Source organism: Salvia splendens, chromosome 20, assembly GCF_004379255.2.
Source record: "Salvia splendens isolate huo1 chromosome 20, SspV2, whole genome shotgun sequence".
NCBI lineage: Eukaryota > Viridiplantae > Streptophyta > Magnoliopsida > Lamiales > Lamiaceae > Salvia > Salvia splendens.
In genome coordinates this window covers 23,069,967-23,085,933 of record NC_056051.1, presented here as the reverse complement: position 1 = coordinate 23,085,933, position 15,967 = coordinate 23,069,967, and the positions used below count along the sequence as shown (strand labels likewise).

Genomic DNA, 15,967 nt, shown 5'->3' with positions numbered 1-15,967 from the left:
TTAAAAAATCTTCCAATGTATTCATTGCAAAACACATGAAGCATATGACCCCGAATCCTAAAATTTCAAGCACAAACATGAAGTGAGCATAAACATAATTATTTAACAAATAGATATAGGCCGGAACAAAACTCAATCCCGACTTCAATATGTTAAAAGATACAAGCCCTGAAATCCTACACAAAAACTGGGGTATAACAATGACATGTAGTTTTATCTTTAATCTCATCCAAATCATTTAACATCTCACACTATTTCCATTGCAACACTGATTATTTTTCCCACGATTACGAGCAAGCTTCTTCGAGTAAGAAGAATTCCACTCCCCTCCATCCTGTGCATAATAATCCATTGGATAATCCACACCCTTTTGCATATTGCCATTTCCACAACAACCTTCACTCTGGCCACATTCTGAACTGTCATTACACTCTAATTTTCTCTCCCACCACCCAGGCAAATCCCCTAGTGCAATCTCAGCCTCAAAGGATGTCAACAACGGCTTCTTAAACGCATCGCCCCAATCAATAGACAGTCTGGGACATGCAATCTGAACCCAAGCCTCAACTGCATCCCCGAACAGCTCAATCTTCTTAGGCGACAATTCGGATATCAAAACCACCATAAAATCCAATCCTTTATCCCTCATTTTCCCTTCCAACCTGTTCAACACAGAAGCATTCCCTTGCCTGCCTAACGTCCCCAATACAATTCCCCATGTTTTCGCCCCCTTTGCTCTCTCTATCGCCTTTCTCCTATTCTCCTTCATCCCCACGTGATCATACTCCTCCAAGAACAGCTTCCCCAAATAAGGATCATATCTAAAAGCCTTAATATCCGGATTTGCAATCATAAACGCCTCCAAATGGAACCTTCCATCTGCCACAAAGATAATCACACTGTCCTTTCCCGCACAATCTTGTATCTTCACGCTTGGTGCAGTGCACCCGAGGACCTCTCCCGCAGAAAGGGGCTTCGATTGGGGAATCAAAACCCTAAACCCTAATTTCTCCAGCTCCGGCTTCACCACGCGGATCGCATTGGAAAATTGAATAGTTCCAGCCATGACGAAATTACTGATCTGATCAGGGCTGAAATTGAAATTCAGCTCATGGAGGAGCTTCCGCGTGTTGATTGCGATCTCGACGAAGATGTAGAGCACGGGGACGGTGGTGGAATCGATGGGGACGAGGCAGCTGTGGCCGAAGTGCACGAGGAGGTGGACGTCGACGGCGCGAGCGGAGAGGTCGTCGACGCAGCAGGCGCCGTAGGTGACGTCGCCGAGGATGAAGCAGTGGGTGACGGCGGCGAAGGTGGCGAGGATGTCGGAGATGACGAGCGAGTACATGAGGAGGCCCTCCGGGAACTGGAGAGCGACGCGGGTGGCGTTGGAGGAGCGCGCGCGCCAGATGATTTTGTGAATCTCGAAATTGTAGTTGGCTGGGAGGAGGGAGATGGCGGCGTTGAGCGCAGCGTCGTTGAGGAGGGAGTCGGGGATTTGGTTCTTCACGAAGCGCTTGGGTCGCGGTTTTGGAGGAGGCTGCTGCTGCTCCAGCACTAACTGGTTGGAGGCGATTGGTTCAGCCATTGTCAGCGGCGGCGGCCGGAGATTGATGAGAAATACGCTCTAGTGCGTGTCGGCGAATTCCCGCTGAATCTGATGACAAAATTAAACTTGGATTTGGAGTTGGACTCTTAACCTCGGCCTTATACTAAGCCCATTTATCATGGCCCAAGACGAATATTTGGGCTTAAATAAGACATTTAATTTGAATATTGGTAGTTACACATAATACTCGACGTATCTCTTTTTAGTATTTTTGGCAATAATTAACATACTTCACACTCATATTTTATCCTCTTTTCGCATCATTATAATTCATAAGATCATTATTTTATCATCTCAAGATTTAGTTTATTACTCCCTCCACCCCTAATAATTTGTCACCCAACATGAATGTTAAGAAATGAAACAGAAAGTAAGTAGAAAAAGGGGAATGGTACGAGAGTCTTATTTTTATATATTAATTTTATAATAAAATGTGAATGAAAATTAGTAAGTGGAATGTGTGATCCACTAAAAAAATGGTAAAAGTAAAAAGTGACCAATTTTAGAGTATTTAGGATTTATGGATTAGAATTTCGAAATTAAGTGTAAAAATGTCCGTAATTTGAAAAAGTACTATGAAAAGTAACTTGAATTTTCATTAAAATTTATAAATGGTCCGATCTTGGAAAAATGCTCGTCTCTCTAGACTCCAAGTGCAAAACTAGTCAGAACGAGGTCATTACTATATCTGAGGTACAACAGAATCTGATAGCCGGTCAAAAATTGGCATGAATATATTATATTCTCAATAACCAGTCGCTGAAAATTCTAAACTAACAGCTAGTAAGTCAGGCTGGAGATCAAAGCAGCGTCACTGCCTTGAGGCTTGATCTAAGTTAGGGGAGTGTAAAATAGCTAGAGATATTTCACCATACCATCACCTTCAACACTCAGCTTTGTAGCCTGTAGCTGCTTTCGCTTTGGCCCTTTCAACTGCTGCTGTAGCTTCTTGTTCATCTGCGTGCATAAACATTTAACAAATCAAGATAACAATCAAAGTCACCAGCATTAGCAATGACCATCGGTTGCATATCCACCGATATGAAGGACGAGAAGGAGCATAAAGAATGATACGATCGACTAGTTAACTTCAACATTCTTCAGTAGCCATGGAAAATCAGAACGTAACTGTTGTCAAGATCAATGGATGACAAATGCATTGACTTCACGATGGTAAAAACCTGATGCAACTACGAGAAAAATATTCCCACTTTGCAAGCCTCTGTCATCAATGAAGTTATCATCATACATGGTCCTAACGCCATCTTGATCCTCCTATCAAATGAGACATGAAATCAATCAACATGATTGCTCAATTGTAGAAACAGATCAATCAAACATCCATCTGTTTATTGACTCATGGGTTCAGTTGCTTTTTTACACCCATTGGAACCACGTTCAATTGTTTGATTGTAGTTACTTTATAAATTAAGTTCATATGCATAAAAAACACTAGTACTCCTCAAAGTAGCATTCCCACTCTAAAACTGAAAGATAATTTTCCACTTAAATAGTTCAGAGATTGATTTCATCTTTAACCACATTGACATGGTGGAAGTACAAAATGAAATTAAATTAAGAGAGGCAAATTAACTTCATTTGTCAAATAACTCCCAAGGAAATTAATTCTAAAAAACAATTCCGACTTGGCAAAACAAGGAAAACCTCAGAATCACCAGCCGCAACTGTGTCCCACATCTCCTCTATCTCGGGATCAGCTTCCTCATCCCTCAGTCCTCCTACTCCATTCCTCCTAAGCTTAAAAGAACAATTCAAGAGTGGAAAATCCATCGCGAAATTTATAAACTCTACGTGCTGAAAGCCTCAATTGCACATAAAAACCCTAGCTACATAGGCATGCAATAATCAACACACAAACTCATCAATTGCAAATTACAACAGCAGCTGCATTACTATCGAAAATGGAACTGTATTTACGGGTTATTTTCGTAGATAATCTTCGATTCGGAAAAATACACTTCCCACAGCAACGCGAGCGCATATACAAGAGCTACAAGCTGCCTATGGCTGTGAATGCTCGTAACCGTTTTGCGGTTTCCTACGAAGATGTACGTCTTTAAATGCGCGTGTTTGGGGTGTATTTCACCAGAAGTTTTCGGTAAAATCTGGAAAATCAAAATCATCTCGACCGATGATAGAAATCAACGGGGTGAAGCAAATGAAGAAAATTAACAATTGCCTCTTCCCGGATATATACGTCAAAAATAAGAAGATAAATACCTGAAAAATTAAAAATTAAAGGTTTGAAAATCCGCGGGCTTCTTTAACAAAGGTAACCGCTTAATAGGAGTATTTTATGTAGCTTTGGCAAGGTCAAAATCGTAATTATACAACTTATATTAGACTTATTTATAGTGAACTTTATACTCCCGTCCTACTAAAAATATCTTGTTTTATAGAAAAAGTATGATAAAAGTTAGTGGAATATAAGTTATCCTTTTACATATTCTCTCTGTCACAAAGAAGGTGACTTATTCCTTAGATGATATGAAATTTTATGCAGTTTTATTTTGTATATACAGATAAAAAGAGGTTTCTATTTTTTCTAATGAGACAGTCATTTTAAATACGATAAATAAAAAAGAAAAATGAGTAAGACAGATAAAGTATTAGTTTTATAATAAAATATAAGTAGAGTAAATTAGTTGAATGTAAAGTCTACTTCTTAAAAATATAAGTAAGTGAAATAAAATATTTATTGTGTTCTCATATATATTGTCTCTCAAAAAAATTCACGGTAGTCTTAATGAGATATCTCAGTTCGTAAAGTTGATTTTGAGATCTTGTCAACGAGAGTAACAATTTTGAGATAATTTTAATAATATTAATTATTCCTCATATAATTTTAATAAAAATTAATGAAAGCCATAATCGAGTACAAGCAAGATAGTTGAATAAAAAACCCTGAATGATAGGATTAGAGATGTCAAACGGGCCGAGCCGACTCAGCCCAGGCCTAGTATGAGCTGGTCAGGCCCGGCCCACCAATGAAATGGAGCTGCCTTGAGCTGGGCTTAGTAGGTTAAACGGGCTTCAATTGGGCCTTTTTACAAACCTAGGACTGGCCCGGGCCCAGGCCCACTAAAAGCCATAATCGAGTACAAGCAAGATAGTTGAATAAAAAACCCCGAATGATTAATGGGATAAAAGTAATAAATGAAACTTTCTTAATTTCTTCCATTGCTGGACCAGGAGGCCGGTAGGGCCCAGTTACAAGTTATCGTAAACGGGCCATCCGAGTCGGACCCCTAATCCATATCGGATCGGACCCGAGAGCTCCATACCTCAATCAATGTGGCGACATTTTTACGGCAGTACGTGACTTCATCTCAGCCGTTAAACAGTCCACGACTTGGATCCAATCATCAACCCTTAAATCCACGGTGGACACCACATCGGCGCTCTCTCCTCCCTCTCTCTGCTAATCATCGGGACAACGGCACAGGTCAGCAATGTCGACGATCTCACAAACCAAGCTCTAATTTTCTCTCTCCTGATTCCCCCAATTTGGGTTCTTTATTGTTTGCAGCTGAATTTCGGAAAATTGTCTGAATTTTTGTTTGTTTTCTGGTTCCCCTTCCTCTTTGTAGGAGACACGTCTCTTTAATTGCAAAACTATTCGAATTCTTGTTCCAGCCGTGGTGTAGCTGAGTTGACTCACTGGTCGTATTCACCGGGTTTCGGCTCTTGTCTATTAGTGGTATAGCAATTATTTTGGAATTATTGAAACCTTGAATCATTGTCTTGATAAGCTATGTAGTTATTTGAGTTGGATTCAATCTCTTATCTTTAAGCTATATATATGTATCCTTGGTTTGTTTCGTTTTTCCGACGATCTTCTGGAGTGTGATTTATCGTAGTTTTATATGGATAATTGTAAATTTAAACTTTTTATTAGCTCAATTGGGTTCAGTGAATGTCAATTTAGTTTAAGGGTGTATTAGTATGAGGCTAAATGTATTGGCAGGTGAATTCTATATGCCTAAAAAAACATTCGAGTGCCTGATATCTTAATCTAAGATGGCCTGCATGTGCTTCAAGAGGTTGCTAGTTTCATGTAAAAAGTCATTGGCTTTGTGCAATTGAATCCATGTCCATCAAAATTAGAAGTGAATAATTTCTGTATGGTATTTCTGTGACAGAATGATTTGAAGTGAATACGAGCAAAACTAGAAGTAGGTTCAGTTTGAATCATGAGTGGCAGTGATGTGGATAAAACTCCCAAAGAAGGGAAAGAACTAAAGGAGCCAAAAACCCCTTCTTCTCAGGTTGGACGTGAACCTTTGTATTGATATAAACAATTTTGTTCATTAGAATGAATTTTTTTATATGTTCTTTTGGAATTTTCAGGAACAGACTTCCTCTGCATCTGGTGCAGTTCCTGCCGATTGGTCTGGGTTTCAGGTTAACATGTTCTAAGATATACGCACCTGGTCTTCCTTTGTTGATATCAACATAGTAACATGTTTACGATTGTTTTTTTTCTGCAGACATATTCTCCTATACCTCCACATGGGTTCTTAGCATCGAGTCCGCAGGCGCACCCCTACATGTGGGGAGTTCAGGTATGAAACTTTTGCAAAACAGAAAATTTGATAATCTTTCATTGCCAAGACTTATTGGTGTTAAGTTCCCTTATCTTGTTGGATAGAATTGACTTTGCCTAGATTTTATTGCTGTTCACTACTTGGCCCTTTGTAAACATAGTTTGTTTCTTAGTTGCATGCTTACTCTGGTCTTTGCAGCAATTCATTCCACCGTATGGCACTCCACCACATCCATACGTCGCCATGTATCCCCATGGGGGCATATATGCCCATCCGACTATGGCTCCGGTACAACATCTTTTCTTTTTTCTGTTCAGTCATATTTAACAACCATGCTGTCTAGAGATACTCATAATCCTCTTATTTGTGTTTGAACATTTTAGGGATCTTATCCTTTTAGTCCTTTTGCTATACCTTCTCCTAATGGTATTGCTGAAGCCTCAGTGAGTCATCTTGTTTCTTCCTCTCTCTCTCTCTCTCTCTCTCTCTCTCTCTCTCTCTCTCTCTCTCTCGTTATTTAGTTCGTTCTTCTAAGTTGTCCAAGTCAGAAAGTTATTCAATAAACTGATTAGAAATGTTTTCCAAATGTATCTAGTGCAATGTTCCAGGAAACATGGAGGTAGATGGAAAGTCATCTGAGGGAAAGGGAAAACTGCCCATCAAAAGATCAAAGGGAAGTTTGGGCAGTTTAAATATGATCACAGGGAAGAACGACGAACCTGGAAAAACATCAGGTGCCACAGAAAATGGTGCGCACCCTAAAAGGTATGGATAATATGAGGAACAATTATGTGATGATGCACCAGTGCTCAATTAGTTAAATTATGTTCTGGAAAACCGCAATCTATCGGCCTTCTGTTACTTTAGTTATCACAAAAATTTCTTTTATATGGCAGACATTTTTATTCGTTTTTTTTCTGTTGTTTTTACTTATTTGGTGGCCTTAAGGTTCTTTTTAGTTGGTTGTCTTTCTCATTTTTCATATTATGTCTGATCTCCCATGTTTTTAGGACATATGATTATCTATTGTCTTTATGATGTGTCTTTGTCATCTCAATGAACTTTGCTGATAAAATGTGCAGTGCTGGAACTGCAAGTGAAGGTTCTAGTGAAGGAAGTGACGAAAATTCTCAAAATGTAAGTTTCGTAGCAACAGTTGTCACTAATTTCATGAAATGTCGGGAATGTGCGCTATTTGTTTTAGGGAAAGATACCAAAAAATAGATTGATCAGAAAAAAACTAATTTTCATTTGAAGTTTTGAACTTTGTCTGCCTTTGCCTGTCATGTTGTCCTTAAGATATTTTAAGCTAAAACACACGGCTTCTTGAAATTGATATCTCTGTTCAAATTATCATATTTGCATGGCTTTTTAAAAAAGCTTTCCGGTTATCAGATCACTGTTATTTTTCATCCTGGTACTTAACTAATTTTTGGATACCTATTGCAGGAATCTCAAGAAAAGTCTAGTGGCAGGCCAGATTCTGGTGTGTTTTTAAGGAGTTCTACTCTTTCTATGCAAACTCAATTTTACTTAAGCTTTTTCTTTGACCCTTCTGTTATCTTGCTACAGCTGAACCACCTCAAAGTAGGGGTGCATCTAATAATTCTCAAAATGGTGCATCTCATGCAATGCCAAATCAAGCTATGGCTATGGTGTCGATTCCAGCACCGGCAGTGGGTGCTGTTAGTGGTGTTCCAGGTCCCACTACCAACTTAAATATTGGAATGGATTACTGGGGTGGTGCACAATCATGTGCTATGCCTGGAATGCGAGGAAAGGTCCCAGCTGCTCCAGTAGCTGGAGGAATTCCCGCCACAACCTCAAGAGATAACGTGCAGTCACAACTATGGATTCAGGTTTCCCTTTCTTTGTATTTTTGTTAAACATTGTATTTCTTCTTGCTGAAAAGGAATTACACTTGTTCGTTCTCATAGAAATTAAGATAAGTTTAAAGTTAAGTCTACACTTAGATGGATTCTTTCAGTTTCCTGAATGAGAATGAGCAAAACGTTTGTGAAATGAACTTTTGTATATCATTGCAGTTAATTAGATTGTAGGTTTAACATAAAATTGACCTAACAAATTGCAGATACTTTTTTCAGGCTACTCATAATATTTTCATCTCAAAACCAGTGAAAGCATGGGTGAATATAGGATGTTGGCTTGACACATGTAGATAGATTATAACAAATTCAGACAACGTTAATTGAATTACAACTGACAAATTGAATTGATCATATATTTTCAGTGTCATCAAGTGAATTGCTCAGGCATACGGTTTTGGTCTTGCATAATTGCAACTTGTGATTTGTAAAACTGCAGTTTCATACTAGTTGTTTCACACTGTGATTGATACATTGTATACCGTGACACCATCTAATTGCTATATGTTTTATAGATTTAAATTTAATCTTTATTAATCTTCTAAACTTGCTACTTATTTTTCTTGGGAAAATTGAGGTTTTGCTTCAGTGTGATCATTTTTATTTGTTTATTTATTAATTTTCCCGAGACTTTGACTTTGTATATGCCTACTGAGAGTCCAGGATGAAAGGGAGCTTAAAAGACAGAGAAGAAAGCAGTCAAACAGGGAATCTGCTCGTAGATCCAGATTGCGCAAGCAGGTCACTCTCCGCTCCCTCCTTTTTTTGTGTTAGAATAATAATTCAAATTTTTAAAGATGTTTTTGGTTTCTTCCCATTGAATAGGCGGAATGCGATGAACTGGCCCAGCGTGCTGAAAAATTAAAAGAGGAAAATGCAGCTCTTAGGGCTAAAATGGCACGTATGGAGAGCGAGTATGAGCAACTTGTTGCTCAGAATGCATCTTTAAAGGTATTTCCAGTTTTTAATCAATTGTTCATAGGATGTTTTGTTCAAACACTCATTGTATAACTGTTTTCGGCACTTCTGAAGTTTCGAATTGGCGAAATGCTATGAGCTATATCGGTAATCTTTCCATAGTATGACAAGTATTTTATTCTGCATGTTTGTGCTTTTCCGAAGATTTTATTTTCTGATGGGAGTGATAATATTGGTTTAACAGGAGAGACTTGGCGAAGTTAGTGGCGAGGATGATCCTAGGTGCAGTAGGGACGAGCAACGGGCTAGCAACAACGATGCTCAGTAATATCTGGCCTGTGTTAGCTTGATCTAACTTTCCATGACAGGGAAGCTGATATTTATGTAGTATGTAGCTAATATTCGCCAATGCTGACCGTCTTAGTTTCGACGCCATCTGAAGTTCCCGTTGTGACCAGTGTTTTATGGCCAGGGAAGACAGGTGGTGCACATAGAGCAGAGCTCTCTTATATATGCATGCTTTACCCCCCAATTCTGTCAAAAGGGGTATTCTTATTAATTTGTATGTTCCTCACAATGGTTGGATGGGAAAAAAGTAATTTGGAGAGAATAATCTTCCTAGTGTTGCATATGGATCATTCTTTTCATATTCTTTTCTTACATTATTGTAAACATTCTCACCTTTAGCTTATAACAATACTATCATTTGCATATGTATGTAGTATCAAACATGAATTTGGTTGAACAGAACAAAGAGAGCTCCTACTATGAGAGTGGAGGTTAAGGTGGTGTTGATAGGCATCCTCCCACTGTCCCTCCTAAAAAACATAGCACCATAAATAGGGAAGCTATTCAACACTCCAAAACCAGCAACGAACATCTGGACGAAGAAAGCATCGAACTCTCCATCATTGAAAACGCGCAAGAATCCGGCAAGAAAAGCAACAAGATTCAAGGTGGCAAGTGAGGCTAAAGGGATAAACATGGGTGATGCAACACCAAACTCAAAGATCCCATTATCATATCTCTGGCTCTGCTCATCCTCCATCACTTTGCTAGTCACATTGAACCCATGAGTCTCCATACCTAAACACTTGCTTATGTATTCCACCATTCCGAAACAGAAAGCCGAAGGTGCCCTCATCAGCCACATCCTCTGGTCACTCCACCATCTCCGGAATGTGCCACGTGTTGATATGAAATCGAAGCAATCTTGGCCGTACGAACCGAGGAAAAGAAATGCATATAGCAAGAACCAAGGCTCTGAAACCTAAACACACATATAAACATCAAATGTATGAGATCATGTAATGCAATTAGTTGAAGTGTGATGCTTAACTGTACCTTGGGGAAAATGGGAAGCCCTTGAAGGAGGGCCAGTGAAGGTACTAAAGCATAAATAGTGATTGGGATGGACCAAATGGGCCAAAGAGAATAGTGTGCATAACCGAGGCCCATTAAGATACCCATATTCCTTGAACCATATGTTAGTGGGCTATACTTGGAAAATGCAACCTCTAAAAGCCCAACCGACCATCTCTTCACCTGGTTTAGAGCATCATTTATAGTGATAGGAATATCGCCCAAAAATGTAGCCCTACTTGGATTACAAAATGCTGACTTCCAACCTTCGCATTGAAGCCGATATCCCGTGTAGTAATCCTCTACTAACGATCCATATCGGAAACCAATCTGCATTCAAGCATTTGTACGTTATAGTTGCAGTGACCTTAAAGTTTGGTTCCCCCAATTCAACCTATAGTAAAGAAAAGGTTGTGCATAGTACCTTGGAACCCCAACTTGTTTGGTTTTCATAATAGCACCCTGCAACTTGATGGGCCTTCCCAAGAATTTCTTTGCCATTAATGGGCTTATCCACAATATAATCCGGGCTGAGCTCTAGAGCCTCAGGAGGTACGTACGAGCACGGGCCTCCAAAGAAGGCCCGTCGGTTGAAAAAACATCCCGTTCCGACATAATTGGGCCCCTTTAGACCATCAAGGCCCATTGAGTTTACTAGAAAGAGACGCTTGTGCTCGGAAGCATATATATCGGCCTTGTTGAGCCCATGGTACCGTTGTGGGAATTGGAGGTATGCATAGTTTGGCCCAATGGGATTGGGCCCTGTGGGCTTGGACCGGTCCAAGAAGTAGCACAATGCTCTTTGGGCCGTTGTGGGATCATTTGAGTACATGTCACAATCCAGTGTTAGGATGATTGGTGAGTTGGTCATGGTGGCCGAGACTCGAAGCTTCAACATGAAACAAATTAACGGTCAGAGAAATGCGAGATGTAACATGAAAATGAAAAAGGAACGGAATGGAAGACTGACGAGCGCATTGAGGGCACCGGCCTTGAAGTGGTGTGGCCTTCCCTTGCTCTTCTCTCTAGAGATGTATACAAGATTTGGCATAGGCTCACAACAAGAGTCCACATCTTTCTTAGAGTTTAATAGCACTTGAATGATAGGGGGATGATTTTGTCTACTAAAATCTTTGTTCCTATATTGCTTCAAAATTTGACTCTCTACTTCACTTGAAATGTATTCATCACTCACTTTACCTTTTGCAACCACACTTTCCACCTTCATCTTCATGCTCTCATACATCATCTATCACCATTTCATACTCCCAAGTGTTATTCATTCACAATTATACTCCAACATGAAATTTATTCGATGAGCTATCAAGTGCATCACTACGAAGGAAGAAAAAAACATGCGATTTTCTGACGGATTCATATATGTCGATGATTACCAACGGATTTTTAACGGATACATAATGCAAAAACTAGGGAAAAGTCATTTGGATTATACCGTATCAATCAAGTTCTTTGTTACTACTACACTTTGTATTTTAACTTTTAAGATGAATACATGTGTTTGAAAAACATGCAAACAATAAATAGTTATCTCTTGTCAAAGTGAATGCGGCGATTAAAAATCAAATGGTGACGATTTTTCAAGATCTGACTGAAAATCGACAAGGCCTTATTTTGGTCTGTTTCGGGCAAACAAGTAAAAAAGTCTAAGGAATGCGAATGAAAAGTTGATAGAAAAAAGTTAGTTAAATGTTAATTCTACTCTTACAAATTAGTATAGCTTATAATAAAATATGAGTGTAGTGATTTGTGATCCACTAATCACAAATTAAAAAAAGTAAAATTACACTTTAAATCGTGAATGTCACAAAATAACAAAATGAGATATTATTATTGACGGAAGGGGTATAGCATATCACAAGCATTTAATTTGGGCTCTCTTTAAAATTTTCTTTTCAGCATAAACTAACATGGTTACGTACGCCATTAGTAAGATAGTACTCCACAACAAATCTAAACATGGCAAAATATGAAACGAACTCTAACATATACTACTAGTATAAAGAATTCAGTGACTTGAGTGGTTGCTAAAATCAATTTGATACTGGCCACTAACACTGCTTTAATTACGAGATATAAATATAAATTTAGTATTAACTATTAACCAATCGCGAACACAAAACTACGATCACTTACATGCATGAGCAGAGCGTTTAAGTTAGTTAACATTATATCCCCAACTTTTAGCGTTTTTCAAATATTATTTATAATTTAGGTTTCCACTTAAATAATTTTTATTTTAGAAAAAGTTTGATTAATGTCGTCGACCAAATGATTAACCATCTCACCTTGATTTCGAGGGTCTTGGCGGTTAAATCATAAGTGGAGCTAAAATACGCATGTGGACATCTCTCTGCTACTTTATTCTCTCTACAAAACGGCAGCCAAAGCCTCCCAAACCTCGCTGCCTCCATGAAGGCAAACATGGTCAGCTCCGAGCCCCCGTCGTCCGACACGTACACCGACACCTTCTCGGCCGGGTAGTCGTACGCCATCACCGACAGCGCCGTGTTGACGACGTCGATTGGAGGCTCTTTGAAGGGATCCGCCGTGCATATGAATATGTCCAGCCCCGGAAAATCCCTCCGGTCCAGCGCCTTTTCGAGGTGCTCGGGGTGTTCGTGTCGGTGGACCGGGTTCATGCGGAAGGCCTGCGATGTGGACCACATGAAGGCTAGAATGAGGTCGGAGAATAGGAGGGAAAGGGAGATGAGGAGGGAGATTGGGGAGGCGGAGTGGAGGAGTTTGAGGAAGTGGTGGTAGAGGAGGGAGGATAGGGAGGCGGTGTAGGCCGCTGCGAATAGGCGGTTGAAGTGGCGGCGCGGCAGCGGGTGGAGAGAGTGGAGTGGCGGCTGCGGAAGGGTGCTTGCGGTGGCGCTCTTCATTTTTGTCGCCTCCCAATTTATTGTTTTTGGAGGATTGACATGTCTTCATTTATAGGAGTATATCTTATTCCATCCCGTCCATAAAAATAGTTCAATTTTTAATTTTATTTTGAGTGCTAATAATGAAATATAGTTTTATTTTTAAAAATGAAAAGTTTTTTTCTAGGCTATAGTCCAATTTTGATCTCTTACATTTAGTCTAATTTTTTTTGTCCCTTACATTAAGTTTGTAACCTTTTGGTTCCTAATATATTATTTTGGTACATTTTGGTCTCAAATAAAGTCACAAACTTAATGTATGGGACCCGAAAAGAATTTTATGAAAAATGTACGAGACCAAAATTGGACTTTAGTCATAGATTATAATTAATTTATTAAATTAATCAAACATTTTGATGGTTAATTTTAACAAAAAATGGTTATGTTAGACCAAAAGAATATGTTTGAAACCAAAAGATATCAAAATAATATGTTATAAACTAAAAGGTCACAAACTTAATGTAAGAGACCAAAAAGAATTTTAGGCCAAATGTAAGGGATCAAAATTTGACTTTAGTCTTTTCTCTAATATTTTACTCACTTTTTCTCCTTTTCTAGCTTATTTAACTAATTTTTCGCCAAATCGTAATGCGCACGTCGCATCTATATATTGATCTATTTTTCATGGACGGAAGGAGTACGCACTTTTAACTAAAACATGTGCAGTCAACATGTACGCACAGTACGAAAAAATTGCTCTGGTATCACTTTTACTCGACAAATATATTTACATTTCACTAACATTTTCTATCCACTTCCTTCGTCTAGTATTTCTTAAAATCACGTCGAATTAAATTAAGACGTTTAAACCCTAACGGAAGATGAAATAACATTTTACTACAAATAGAATAATTTGTGTGAACATTATTGACGGATGAGTGATAGAAAAACAGTGTAAAATCGCTAACGAATACGGATGATCAATCGAATTTGGCGCGAATATGATTTGACATTTATTGTCATTTGCTCCATTAATTTTAACTCAATTATTGGAGTATTTCTTTTTCTTTTCTGTCAGTGTAGCTCAAGAATGGTTAGTATTACAATTTTAAAATGCAATTTTCTTTAATTACGTAGCGACGAATATGTGGTTTTCAACCTTGCACATTTAGAAATAAACAAACAATTGAAATAAGCATTTTATGGAGCAGTTGTAAAGTTATTAAATTTGCTAAATTTGTTTACGGTTCCTATTATTAACAATCATGGTCCTTTTCATATCCCTTTGTGTTCAAAACGTATAAAATTTACCTTCCTATTATATTATTGTTTAAATTAAGCTAATCTGGACTTTCTTAATCATGCTTTGATATCAACTTCTGTCACGGCTCTGCGTACATCGGTAATTCGGTATACATAATTGATAATAATAAACTAATAATAGTATCCTAAATTAGACTAACTTAGAAAAAAAAGTTTCTCCATTGATTTATTAGTTTAAACCAAAAGGATACGAATCTTTAGGATACAACTACGATTATTAGAGACAAACATAGACAACCATGCAATTAACTCTTGACTCATTCAACTTTTACCATAACTGCAAATTAAATAAAAATATGAGACCTCATTTCATGATCAGAATAAGTTTGCAAAAGAATATTAACACTGTAGAAAAAAAATTCGTTGCAAAAATATTTAAATATGAGTTTGGAATCATTCATGAATCTCCAATGATGGAATTCCAACTTATCTCGAGTCTTGAGAGTTGAGTAGAAAACGATTTATTAATACTACCATAAATACCTCGGAAAGTGTGCAACGTTACGACGTCGTATCTGAACTTATATCATTGGCTGCAAGGAAACCTCAATTATTGTACACTCAGCATATTCCACATTATTTGTGTTATAAAAAACTACCTTCTCAATATGGTTGATTCATACAAATTGAATTAGTCAAGGGGAAGAGTGAAAAGTATATTGGATATGTGATGGATGAATTATTAGTTAATTATGCAAATTTCAGTTGAGATTAGTATACTTATTTTCTTTTCTGATTAAACTATCGAAATTATTCTTGCATCCTATAGTGGTGGATTCATCCGCAAGATTTACCTAATAGCACTTGGTAATAAAAGATTACTCAACAAGTGTTCTTTAAATGTGTCATTCATAATTTCACTTATACATTGACATCACTTTCTTGTCTGTTTTTTTATGTGTATCATTTGTTATGAGTATTCTAGATTACAACCAGGCCATTAACTCTGTCTATTAGTGACAACACTACATAGAATTTTTGTGTCAAAGGTTTGTCATACGATACTCAAGTTTGAAATTTCAGCATTAATTCTGTGGTGGGTGTTGAAATATTCTAAACCCTATGTCAATTTGTTTGATGATGAAGGCAAAACATATTGTGTCTTTAGATTGTAGGGACCTCAAATTTGGTGGTTCAATTTCGAGATCATCAATTAGACAAATTGACATTACATTCCAAAGTTCAATAACTTCCCTCAGTGCCAATACTATGCTAAACAAAATTACAGTTTCAAGTACTTACAGACACTTCTCCTTTAGATTTCTCTTTTCTCATTTTTCACAAAAATAAAGATTTATGTATCTGAAATAGTTTGTTGTCCAGCATAAACTGTCTTGATAATAATCCGATTCCAAATCATAATTTTTAGTAAAATAGAAAAAGTAATCAAAATCTTGAAGAAAATAGTAGTATTTTATG

At 37.9% G+C, this 15,967-nt stretch overlaps 3 protein-coding genes across 4 annotated transcripts; 1 reads left to right on the top strand and 2 right to left on the bottom strand.

Annotated features, from left to right (window-relative positions):
* Positions 1 to 1,698, bottom strand: LOC121783065 (2-(3-amino-3-carboxypropyl)histidine synthase subunit 1-like). Its single transcript, XM_042181114.1, has one exon. The coding sequence runs from the start codon at positions 1,586 to 1,588 to the stop codon at positions 239 to 241; it is 1,350 nt and encodes a 449-aa protein (XP_042037048.1). The 5' UTR covers positions 1,589 to 1,698; the 3' UTR covers positions 1 to 238.
* Positions 1,699 to 4,921: 3,223 nt separating this feature from the next.
* Positions 4,922 to 9,694, top strand: LOC121782556 (bZIP transcription factor 16-like). The gene is made up of 14 exons (XM_042180440.1): positions 4,922 to 5,075; positions 5,221 to 5,330; positions 5,773 to 5,898; positions 5,981 to 6,034; positions 6,121 to 6,195; positions 6,376 to 6,465; positions 6,561 to 6,620; positions 6,773 to 6,942; positions 7,260 to 7,314; positions 7,627 to 7,663; positions 7,750 to 8,036; positions 8,727 to 8,804; positions 8,889 to 9,014; positions 9,226 to 9,694. The coding sequence occupies exons 3-14, from the start codon at positions 5,824 to 5,826 to the stop codon at positions 9,307 to 9,309; spliced, it is 1,191 nt and encodes a 396-aa protein (XP_042036374.1). The 5' UTR covers positions 4,922 to 5,075; positions 5,221 to 5,330; positions 5,773 to 5,823; the 3' UTR covers positions 9,310 to 9,694.
* LOC121782554 (cellulose synthase-like protein G3) lies at positions 9,664 to 13,281 on the bottom strand. Of its 2 annotated transcripts, XM_042180438.1 has the most exons (5): positions 12,650 to 13,281; positions 11,314 to 11,592; positions 10,768 to 11,232; positions 10,326 to 10,673; positions 9,664 to 10,251 (listed from the first exon to the last, which is right to left on the bottom strand). In XM_042180438.1, the coding sequence occupies exons 1-5, from the start codon at positions 13,244 to 13,246 to the stop codon at positions 9,706 to 9,708; spliced, it is 2,235 nt and encodes a 744-aa protein (XP_042036372.1). In that variant the 5' UTR covers positions 13,247 to 13,281; the 3' UTR covers positions 9,664 to 9,705. The 2 variants fall into 2 exon arrangements, with proteins under 2 accessions (XP_042036372.1, XP_042036373.1); XM_042180439.1 differs by lacking the exon at positions 11,314 to 11,592.
* Positions 13,282 to 15,967: the final 2,686 nt, after the last annotated feature.

What these genes read in the sequence shown, in the direction of transcription:
- LOC121782556 (XM_042180440.1), top strand. Translation starts at nt 5,824, where the DNA reads ATGAGTGGCAGTGATGTGGATAAAACTCCCAAAGAAGGGAAAGAACTA. An exon ending in CCCATCCGACTATGGCTCCG is followed by an intron (nt 6,466 to 6,560) that starts GTACAACATCTT and finishes TGAACATTTTAG; the next exon opens with GGATCTTATCCTTTTAGTCC. An exon ending in GTGACGAAAATTCTCAAAAT is followed by an intron (nt 7,315 to 7,626) that starts GTAAGTTTCGTA and finishes TACCTATTGCAG; the next exon opens with GAATCTCAAGAAAAGTCTAG.
- LOC121783065 (XM_042181114.1), bottom strand. Translation starts at nt 1,588, where the DNA reads ATGGCTGAACCAATCGCCTCCAACCAGTTAGTGCTGGAGCAGCAGCAG.
- LOC121782554 (XM_042180438.1), bottom strand. Translation starts at nt 13,246, where the DNA reads ATGAAGAGCGCCACCGCAAGCACCCTTCCGCAGCCGCCACTCCACTCT. An exon ending in CCAAGACCCTCGAAATCAAG is followed by an intron (nt 11,593 to 12,649) that starts GTGAGATGGTTA and finishes AAATGGTGATAG; the next exon opens with ATGATGTATGAGAGCATGAA. An exon ending in GGCTTCCCATTTTCCCCAAG is followed by an intron (nt 10,252 to 10,325) that starts GTACAGTTAAGC and finishes ATGTGTGTTTAG; the next exon opens with GTTTCAGAGCCTTGGTTCTT.